We start from the raw sequence: 12,055 nt of genomic DNA, 5'->3' as shown, positions 1-12,055 counted from the left end.
GTTGCTCTGTCCATGCTGCAGTTGTGTATGTCATACCACATAAATACACAACTGGGTTCGTAAAATCTCGAAAGAAAAAGATAAACCCCAGAGGAAGTCCACACTCCAGCACCTTCCTCTCTGCGGTTGTTTTGTTTTTTTGTCTTGACATTTCCATTGTTTACAGTCACAGTTGTGCTCATGCACAGTGTCCTGTGCTTTTCATCAGTAAATGTCAGTAATGTGTCTGAATGCATTACAGTCAGACAAACGCATTCAGACTCTCTGAATTTATGATACAACACTGTCTTCACTCTCTTCACTTTTATCTCTGTGACTATGTTTACGTTAGTCCACCGAGTCAACTTTTAATACATCATTTTACCTTTGCTCTTAAACATTGTTGATAAGCCTGTTGTTATTTGCACATCCTACAGGAGCTTTGGAAGCTATAGAAGCAGTAGAAAAAGGTCGTGGTGAGAAGCTTTTAGCCGCATTTAGCCAAGGAATTAGACAATGTTTACCCTTATAATTAGATTCATAGCTGCAGGGACTTTACCTCAGATTAGGAGGACTTGAGTGGAGAGTGAGAGTGAGTATGGAACTAAAGATAAGGTGATTATGAGCAGAAGTTGGTCTGATGGAGCACCACAGGAAAACATCAGTCACTGATCAATACTTGATTCCTTCTGTCGCTATAGTCATTGTCACCTCACTGCTGCCCCCTGCCAGTGTTTCAACCCCCTCCTCAAACTAAATGAATACTTTCAGAAAATTATTACTTGTGACTGATGAAGTGTTCAGAGCCTATTTCAGTGTAATTACAGTTCTGCTAATGTGCAATTATCAGTATGGCCCACTGAAAAACAAGGACCGTTTAGATGTTAAATACTTTCATTAACATTTGGCTATAAATGTTAAAGGCTCTCGTTAACATTTGATTATGCAGCTGAAATTAATTTATCCCAGTGTTGTCTTGGCAGAATACAAAGGGCTGACTTTAAGTTTGTTTTAATAGGCTACACTGTTGCACGGTAAGTGTCGCACGTAATAATGGCTGGGCTGGATTTTCAGAGCTGGCCCACTGCAGAGGCAGTCTGTGAAAATGCTACAGTGACTGTCCATCCAGGGGATCAGTGATTCAGCTGCAGAGCTAAGCCATAACACAAGCAATTATACTAATTACACCCATTATGACGAACATGTTTTGGGGAGAAATGTCTTAAACCAATTAGGAGGAAATTATTGCTGTTTGACAATAGAGGAAACGACTTCTGCCACCGTGTGGACGAAATTGATTCTTACAAAACAAAGAACGTTGCACCGGCCCATCATTCTCAATGGTACATCGCTTTCAATTTTGTTTATAATACTATCTCCTGGGAGGAAGATGAGCTGCATGCTGTGCTTGCAAGCTCAAAAGGACAAGACGAACCTAAGAAAAATGGAGACAACATCGTAAGGGAAAGAATGGAAATTTAAGTTTTGAAAATCTGTGTTTTCAACGTGCTCACCAGTTTGTACTGAGAAATTTAAATGAATAAAATATAAGATGAAATCTTTGGCATGTGAACTCAGCTGAAAGGACGTTGTAATCAGGAGCGCTGAATAAACCCCTATGGTGGTGACACACTTGTTGTGATGACCTGCAGAGAGCAATGAAGGACGGCCAATGATGATGATGATGATGATGATGGTGGTGGTAATGTGGAGGCGGACAACAAGTGCAACAGCACCAGCATGAACCGATGCAAGGAGAAAACAGAGTGCTCAATTTAAAAGGACACCACAAAGGTGTGACGCTGTGGTGCTGGGGAAGATGTGACGAGATGATAAACGACTAATGGCTCAACAAAGAGAGTAGAGGAAAAACAACCGAAAACAACATCGAGTGAGAGAGCACGCGCCTCAGGAGGGAAAAGATATACGGGAAACAGACAACAAGTGAAGCGTGCAAAATAAAATTTATTTTTGGGTAAACCTGCCTTAGATGCCAACACAGAGACCAAGATGTTCTACAGCTACTTATGTAATTTCTGGACAACGATCCCTAACCTTTCCTTGACAACAGGGATTCTCAAAATGTGGGATACTATATATCAAACCACAGAAACCAAACAGTGGGCTGATCAGCATTCAGTCTGGACATGCAGCTGCAGCAGTTAAAAAGGTTAAATGTTTATGAACGTGTCAATATAAGCTCTTAATGATTGTTGTTTGTCTTTTTCAGCCTAATGTTTCCTACAGGTCTCACAGTAGGTCTTCATTATTAAATCTTAAAGTTTAACTCATCTGCATTCACATCAACAGTGCTTCAGGCCTGTGGCTGCACGGACCTCGCTGGAAGTCAATAGTTGCTTTTCACATTAGGAGTGTTTATCAAGTCATAAATTCTACTCTTTCTTGATTTTGCATTTATAATTTTTTTTAAGAAATTCTTCCAAATTCCACTAACTTTCCTTTGTAAATTAATAATAAAGTCATTTGTTTGTGATTAATTGATCTGTGAGTACTGTTCATTTTTCAAGATGATCACACATTTTTATGAATTAATAAAAACACTTCATCTATATCAGTGTGTAGCTGCAGGTTAGAATGAATGATTACTGCTTCTCGCTGTATGTGCTGAATCCTATGCAGAACTGTTGATTTGAGAATTTAATGAAAGTTTTTTTTTTTTCTAACCCATACTCTGCTGGGCCAAATCCTATAGACATAATCTCAGAAGCTCAGGAGCTGAATCAGCAGCCACTATAGAGTGTGCCGTTAGAGAAAAGCACAGACTTTTATCTGGGGAATTTGTTTGCACCAAAGTTCTCAGTTATTAGACAACAACACGGTCTAAACTAAAGCTCAGAGACAAAAACAGACAATTTAAAGGCTATCTATATACAGCAGCCAGATTGTTAAAAAAAAAACAAAAAAGTAGAATGTCTTTTTCTTTTTTTCAATAAAGGGTTTTGTTTGCAGAAATTTATAAGTAATTAACGACTCTTTACACTGTATGCTTTTAAAGTGTGGCATAAGATCAAAATGCCAACGTGCTAACATGCTAACTAGAAAAAAGTGACTTTTAAGGTTTTGCTATTAACGCGAGTGATGCATAATATGTTAATTTGTCTTATAAACTATTTATTATTATTTATCTGACAAAGCAGACGTGTAACTGATGTAACAGTTTTGTTTAAAATAAAATAAACAGAACCTCAGAAAGAAGAATGCTAACGATGTAGCAAAGGTTATTAAACTATTCAGCTTTCTTATAAATCATATTATAAATATAATGAATAATGAAAATCCTCATAGATCATACTAATACTTCATTAGTGGCCTGGAGTATGTTCAGTGTAACTGATACGGCCTTTACATTTTTCTTCTTCTTTTTTCCTATTAATCTTTCAACACTAAATGACTGGACTCTGGTGGTTTAATGCTCTTATCTATGGTCTCTCTCTAATCCTTTCTCTACTGCAGAGGAATAAAAACAGAGCTTTGTCCGGGTGCAATGGGGCATTTCCCAATTTAATTACTCATCTACGACTAAAGAGGCCTTTGTTTCCTGCTGTTACAGTTGCCCCAAATGCTGTGCACAGTCAGGCAGAAAAATACATACTGTATAGGAAGACAGTTTAAATGGCTACTGTTGTAAACCACATGGGTTTCACAGTTTCACTGACTCTGTATTGGAAATTTAATTTCTACCATTTCTGCTCATTTGTTGTCAGTTTTCCTGCCACTTTTTATCTGTGAAGGTAAAATGGAGAAATTATCCACAAACTGTAAATCATGCATAAAATCTGGACTAGCTCTTGTTTGACATATTCCTTTTTCTATCCTATTCCTATTAGAGCAGTCAAATGATTCAAATTTTTAATCTGACTAATCACAGTGTATCTGTGGATTAATCACAATTACTTTTGGGTAAGTGAGATGAATTAACATTTCTAAATAGTATATATTTTTTACTTCTGTATAAGAGTGAGGAATAGCAGTAGGCAGATGCATCTGCTTTATATTTATTTTGATCTAAATGATGGGATTATTAATATTAAAATATACCATATTAATTTGTAATTGTTGTACTTTCAGACTTAGTTGTACTTTTTGTACTTTATTAATACCTCGACTCACAATCTTCCTGAATCAGGGCAACAATAAGTGGATGGAGAGTGGAATTAATTTTTTTTAATTATTACAATTTAGCATGTCATTTTGACAATCCTTTCTCTCATGGGGATGTGAAAAATAGTTTTGCAATTGCTTATTAGAATTCTTCTAATTACAGTGACAAGGATGATGGAAAACTGTGTCTAACTTCCTCCAGCTTCCATTTGTCTCAGTTGGTTAAGGGATTTTCTCACTGATGGACTGAGAAAGTGAAATAAAACCCCCAGACTTTTAAATGACCTGCTGCTTTCTGGCACAACAGTTGGTTTCTGAGATCTGCAGCTTCTTTCTACAAAGTGAAGCATCAGCATATGCTGAAGAGCTCCCGGCTGAATTGATAATATAGTTTTGGAATCACTACTCAAACTCGGACCACAAATGAATGGAAGTATCCCTGTGGAGATTTTAAAGTAGGAGTCAAACGTCCATTAAATGTGTCTATACAGATGCTGGGGTTCAGCTGTAACCACTGTAAATAAGTACGTGTCGATACTTATTCGTCCAGGGCCGCAGCAATTGACACAAAAACTTATAGGCTGAAGGTTGACACTTTTTCAGCAAAACTACAAATCCAAATGGTACGGCCTAAACAGTACTTGGACTTGAACTTCTCCCTCTCACTATTCCCAGTGACCACTTTGGTGTCTTTCAGCCAATGTCAGGCTTGCCTCAGACGCCTGGTGCAGAGACTGTGTCCATCACTGGTCACACCTCAGTCTGCAAGAGCAGGAGAGGAAATCTTAGCTGTGCCCATCAGGGATACTCCACAGCTGAGGGACGTCAGTTATCCTGGCATTTCACCAGCCTGAGGGAGTTTATTGACAGATGATGTCAACAAATGAGTGGCTGCACTAGTCAAAACTTTTAATGGATGAGCAGCATTTCTCCCCAAACTAACTGCTCATGTCTTTCAGTACAGTGACTGTGGAAAATGGAAGTGCTTTGAGGAAAAACATAAAGATGGCTGCTAAGCTACGAGGAACTTAATAATATGTATTTCAGGCCTTTGGCACAAAGTCCATATATATTTATAAGAAATATGGATATTTAATATAGGCAACACTTTCAGTGAGAGAAACACCACCAAAGTTTATAATTACACGTAATGACGACTCATCAGTATTCATAACACATCATTGCATTAAGCTGACGATGTCATTTCAGTAGCTCTAATATGCACACGGTATATATTATAATATCACTCTGCACATAAAACAGATAATAAAGCTGCTGTAGCCATCTGTGGCCATCAGTTAAATCTGGAAAATGATAACAAGGCCTCTGCTGGGTTGGAAAGAACTGACAGATGAAACATAGTCTATGGAAAATTGGGCTACTTTGGATTTAAATTAAAATGTTGATAAACACCATGTCTTGTCCTAGAGAGGATGATGTCACTTTTGTTTTACAATTACATGACAAGATTGGAGATCTGACTTTGAACTGGACCTGGCATTTTATTTGGAAGTCATATTTGTCGCGATCATCCATTTTCCCCTAAATGGGATTGTAATTTCATTAACTCCCTGTAAAATTGTGCCTACACTAATACAGTGGACATCATTTTAATGTTTTACTGCTTTTGTCTCACAAGTATTTGTATGTGTTTAGTGCCTTTACAGTCAATACAAAGAAAGAAGAAAAAGAATAGAAACAGAGCCTGAAATGAAAGTATGAGAGTATAAAGATAATGCTACATCTTCAATAAGGCACAAATTTAAACAAAAGTCAATTAAATTAACGCTTTGTAAAATGTACATATACATATGTAAACTGTACTTAATTAAATCAGTAAACTGACTACATGACGATCTCCCTTCCTTTCAGAATGAGCAGCACATTAATTTAGTGAGTCAGTACTGACCAGCTTTTGTTCACAGAGGGTTCCAGAAGGTGATTGAATGGACGCTGGGCGTCTGCATGATGATTGGATAAACTATTGCAGAGTTGAAACCACTTCATTTCTATTAGCAGAGAATTTTCTGTGTCAGTGCAATCTTTGTGAATAATGTCCGGGGGGAAAGAAACACAGCCTGCTGCTATGTTGTTTCCTTAGTAACATGACTGATTTTATAATAAATGTTTGCTTGAAATATATTCATATTTCAAGCAAACATTTAATATAAAACGTATATTTATATTTCAAGCAAACATTTAATATAAAATCATAAATATTTTTGTGGTTTGGTTTTGTACATTTCTCATGTATCCTTGTTGTAGATGTTTGTACTGTTCACACTTGGAGCAGAATTTATATTTTTATATTCTCACACATTCACAGAGCAGCGACCTCCACACTCGCGTGTCCCATCAAATCAAAAAGCATCAATGTTTGAAATAGCAACCAGTAATTTTCTAGAAAATGTGTTTTTTATTGCAAGTTGTAAAAGATTCGAGGTAGAAAATGAACAAAAGCAACAATCTGTTCTCACCTTCTCTCCTGTTGACTTTGGCGAACACTGGTGCATGGCTGCTGGACAGCTGAGAGGAGCTCCTGAAGGATGAAGGTGGCAAACTGGAGACGAGGGGACTGTCACATACATCTGTTCCATGGCAAAAACAAAAAAAGAAAAAAGAAAATGAGGTGAGAAAATTGTTGTACCTTTGGCATGCTCAATCTCAAAAAGGTTGTCAGGGCAATGACAAATAGACTTGAGTCTGCAACCTAATTTGGCCCTTTACCTTCTTTGCCGTAGTGTGGTATAAAAAGAGTTTCCAGAGAGTAGTAAGTGGGGACGGTGCCATGCTCAGGACACCACAGTGGCACTTTGGCAACTGATGGATTTGAACCTGTGACCTGCCATACCCAGGTTAACCACTATGCCACCACAGTAAACATCAGATTAGCATCAGATCCTAACCACATGTTGTCTAAACATCAACACCATTCATCTTTCTGTCACAAAATAAAGAAGACATTTCAGAAGCCATGCGAAATAAAAGACAAGCAAACGAATCTACTTTTTTTCCACTCAGGACTTCAAAGTAGACGTTAAATGTCTACTACTTGTGGCATCATTTTCGTTTTAAAAGCTAATTTAAGGGCACGGGTTCTTAAAATGTTATTACACGGGATCACAGCTCCCTGTGTCGTTATCTCCTCTCATCAGAGGAGGATTAATAAATGCACCGGCTTAATTAGCTGCAGCAGACAGCAGGCTCTGTCTCCACTCCTGAATCCATCTTCTGATAGTGACGTGTGTTTAATTGTGGTTATTGTCTGAGTTTGTCTCAGGCTGCTTTCCAAAGGAAACCCTAAGGATACTCTGCAGTGCTGGCACGGATGTCAGTGCTTAAATTGCATTGGCAACAACCAGTGACAGCAACTGTGTGAGAAGGATCAGCAGAAGAGCAGCCAATTGGAGAACAATCTTTGTTTTTCTAAACCAACCTCCGACATAAAATACATGTATATTTAACTTCTGGTTTTAGTTTATGGTAAGACTTTCTTTTCTCGTGTGTGTTTCTCATTTCGTCTTGTCTTACGTGGCATGATGGTTTGCAGCTGCTAGAGGTTTACTAACAAAGTTAGTTCGAAGCTTTCAAAAGTATTCTTCATTTTCCTGTGAATAATGCAACTACCTACGCTGCGCCTGATATCACACTGTCAACATTATTGTACTTCATTTCAAACACAGAGGGAATTTCAGTGCTTGAGACTGAACACCACACACTGTGACTGTTTTGAATTGCCTGTCATGCCCACCTATAGTCTCACGCCTCTTCTTTCCTCTCCCCTCTGCAGACACGTCAGACTTTGACTGAGTGTTTCCTTTACAAACTCTGCTGATTTACTGCACCTTCAGAGAGATGCAGGAAGCTGAAGAAGTCCTCACACTTTCCACACCCTCCCATATGACCTGTTCTGAAAGTGTTTTTCTTTAAGCAACACCATCAAAAGTTTTGCTGAGCAGTCGTAGCACGGCAGCAGCCTCTACACCCACAGGTAGTAATTAATTCTGTTTGGCTCAGAGTCCGAGCAGGAAGCAGTTTTTATGTACAGTAAACAAAGTCTGCCTGCACAGTCCAACTTGAATGAAGTGAAATTTTACTTATTCCACATTTTACTGGATTTGGTTTTTTTTTTTTTTTTTAGTTTCTCAAACCACATGTTCCAGTGTAGCAATCACTCCACAGAATTCTTGTATTTTTATCTATTTTTTAACCTTCTAACTGGAGGTCTAAATCAATAGTTTAAGGTTTTTTTTTGTTTGTTTGCTTGTTTTTTGTCTTTTTACTTGTTTGTGTCTAAAAACATATTGCACCAGAAATATGAAATTTATCTTGAACATTTCTCACTGACACTTTTCCTTGTATTGACCTCATTAAACATATTCAAAAAATTCACACAAATTGCCAAGTTGTTTTTTTCTAAAGGAATACAAAATTTGATGACATTATTCTACAACATTCTGGTCAAAACATAATGACAAGTGATTTTTATTTTACAATCATTAAGTTGTTGTACATGTGATGTTTTTTTCTTTTAAATCCTGTAAATCTATATTTTTGCCAAGTCATCCAAAGCCATCTATATTTTATTAGCCTCACACATCCCAAAAATATAAATCCTCTGTCAATGGAAAGACTTCTAACTGTAAGCGAAAGGTTAGTTGCTCGATTGCAGCCCCCAGTGCCTGTGCTGAATATAAACCAGACAGGGAGGTAATTAGGCTGAGTCTCATTATATAAGACCCTCGTTAGGAAACAACAATACATCTGTAAAGTCTTGCACAAACCGTTCTCTGCAGTATAATTTTTTTTTCCTTTGTGGAAGGAGAGAAGAACAATGCTGCAATGTTCTCCAGCAACCACCGTGGCACATTAACAAACATATGGCTCCACAGGAAGCCAACAGACTCACCGACGAAGTGATTAAGATAAAAGCGGTTGGAAACACAGCAACATAGTGGAGTCTCTCACTGGAGACCAGAAAGTTTCAACTCTGACAGACGACGAATCAATTAGGCCGCACACCATGAAATGAATGCAAACAACACTGATGATGAAAAGAGAAAAGCTCAATACTTATACACAATGAAATGTGTCTGTCAAATTCAGAGTCGGGACGATTGCTGCATGTTACATCACTTTAACAACTGATGGACCCATGAGGACATCAGAGGAAAGGACGATTATTTAAATCATCATTTGTTCAAAACAGGGAGACTTTGGACGGTGGGTTGTTCTATACAGACATTTCCACCAAGACAATATTACTGGGATTTGTTAAGAAAAAAAGTCTTTATCCATTTTGGAGGCTTAAGCTTCAGTTTGTATATGTACAATGATGCAAGAATAATGACGACCACCATCACTTTTTCTTTTTACAACTTCTAAGTTTACCTGCATGTGAGCACCTGGGAAATCCATGGATTCACAGATTATTTATTCATACGCTGTAAGGCGCACTCAAGCTAGACTTCTAAATTCAGAACGCATTAATTGACATCCTCCGAGCACATTGGAATTGGACGATTGGAAAATTATCCAATTTCACTTGATTGTTCTGAAAGCAATTATTCATTTATTGCAAATTACGGCCTTCATTCTTCAACTCAACAGTAAAAGGCAGATCAATTGACTATTCTTCCTCTAGGTGGCAGAACTGTTAAAACAGCTATTTCTGTGTCTTTCTTTAATTCCTGCAAGCATATCAGTGTCATTTTCAACTAAACAGGTCCAGGTTTCACCTAGTAAATAAACTGAGAGTACATTGAAACTGGAAGATGAATATGTTTCCTCTGAGAGTTATTACTAGTACACATAATGGTCAATGTGATGTCATACTTTATCTATGGTGATTATTGGCAATTTTATTGAAATTATTTGTCCAGTTTTTCGATCAATCTGTGTCCCTATTTTGTAATTTTGATGGACTTAAATATTTAAAATTTAGTAAGATGGGGATCACTGAAATATATTTTGATACTGTTTCTGATTCTGAATAATATAACAAAGTACCTCTTAATGAGTGCAATTTATTTATAGAGGCACATCCTGATCCCACAGTGCAACACTTTAACCAGTGCTAATACATGAGGTGTTATCAAACTGTAAGAGGGGGAGTTCAGAACAGAAGCTAACGCCTGTACTTCTACTATGCTACGCTAGTATGTTAAGATGCAGTAAGATTGAGTTTTGGAGAGTTGGCCTTGCATGAGTATTTAAAGCTGTATTTTATGTCTCTAAATTCACACATAGACCTGTAAACAGCAGCTGCACCACCAGGATTCTTATGACTAAATAGTGTAATCCTCATAGTTCATACTTCAGGCTGAATTTTTATGATAACTTTTCCCATCAAAGGGATTTGCACCATCTTTGTGATGTGCGATGACACGTGTTGTGACTACAAAGCTCGTTCAGCTCGGCGTTAACCTGGCACTGAGCCCAGAGCGAGGGCTGAGCGTCCGGCTTTTATTTTACATCCAGGATAAACCGACAGAGACGTTGGATTTGCAGCTTATTGTTGAGGAATTTCTGGGACAGAAGACTCACAGTGTGACATTCAAGCAGACTGGTGATTTGTGTAATTATCAGCTGTCAGTGGCAAGAACAAGCTGCTAAGTGCTGAGAGGGAATTTAATGGTTTCTCCATTTTTACCCATGAATAATATGCGGCATATGGCTTTAAACAGCAGCTTTAAGTGACAAGCTGTCATAACAACTGCATTCACATATTAATAGATATTATAAATCTGCTCACAGACTATTACAGAACTTATGGAAGGGACTGTATAAGGGAGATGAAAACCACTTAAGCCAAAGAAATAAAATGGTGACACAGCACCAGAGCAACGACGGCGTAGCGTTAATCCCTAACTCTAACCCCGATGCTTCAAAACAGTAGTTAAGACATGAGGGTTTTGCTCCATTAGAACCTCTCTTTGGTCTCCATGTGGACCAACGTCTGCACCAAGAGAGGTCTTAGAGCCGTGACAAAGAAACCGAGGTGTGTGGGTTTATGTGTGTGCGCACAAAGAAAACCCAGTGGTGTGTGAAATGAGAGATGGGGAGAAGGTGGTGGGAGTGTCACTGCCTGGCTTAAAGATGCTCCGGCACCTTGGATGGATGTCCAAACAAGCTCCAAATCCTAGACTTTTATTATTTTTGTAGTCATAGTAACTGGATGTCCTCCTCAGACATACTGGTCAATTGTTGTGGTTTGGATTGAAGTCTCTAATAAGTTGACTTCATAATCCACTTTTTGCACACAAGAATGTTTATTATGACATGAACGCACCAAGATTGAATAATACATTTCCTTCCTCTGGTTTGTTTTTCTTTGTCTGTGAAGTCGACAGACCGTATACAAGACATGGCTGTTACCGTCTGCAGCAATCAATAAAGACCACAATTGTCTTCATTGCTGTCACTCTGCTAGTTTATGAAGCTAACTGCAGAGAGGAAAGCATGGTGAGAGATAATGCAAGAGATTTAACCCCACGTGTGACTGACATCTGGTCAATCTAGCGTTCACACAACGAGTGAATCAAACCGTCCAACTGACTCTTACTACCATTTTCCTCCAAGTGTTCTGAGAGCGGCACTGCAGAATGAGATCTATACATTCTCATTACATTTATATTGCTTCAGGTGTTTATATTTCACACTTCACATGTTGTTAATATATAAACAGTTAGTGTAGCAGCTTATTGATATCGCTCAATACACAATCAAACTAGAATAGCTATTAACATCTGTTTTTGGCAGAGCTGGATGCTGACAGTGGTCGGATATTCCCAAGAAACTCACTGGCATCTTGGGTCAGTTGCCAGCTGGACGGCGTTCAGTTATTGATCGTTTTGAAGGCAGTTCAATCTCGGAAAGAGAACGACGTTCTTTCTATCTTATCTCAGGTGAAGCCGGAGCTCATCTTCAATTAAATATTATTGAGAATATCATA

The 12,055-nt window shown here is 38.1% G+C and overlaps 1 protein-coding gene across 2 annotated transcripts in view; it reads right to left on the bottom strand.

Moving 5' to 3' along the window:
• LOC103396327 (contactin-associated protein-like 4) overlaps positions 1-12,055 on the bottom strand; it is an 83,821-nt gene that overhangs the window by 51,084 nt on the left and 20,682 nt on the right. For both annotated transcript variants that reach the window (XM_025064745.1, XM_008334371.3), the window contains one exon: positions 6,579-6,689. In XM_025064745.1, the coding sequence (XP_024920513.1) occupies positions 6,579-6,689 (111 nt within the window). The remainder of the gene's footprint in view (positions 1-6,578; positions 6,690-12,055) is intronic.

This window comes from Cynoglossus semilaevis, chromosome 2, assembly GCF_000523025.1.
Source record: "Cynoglossus semilaevis isolate Cse_v1.0 chromosome 2, Cse_v1.0, whole genome shotgun sequence".
NCBI lineage: Eukaryota > Metazoa > Chordata > Actinopteri > Pleuronectiformes > Cynoglossidae > Cynoglossus > Cynoglossus semilaevis.
The sequence above is the reverse complement of the archived record's forward strand: the minus strand, read 5'-3'. Positions and strand labels throughout refer to the sequence as shown.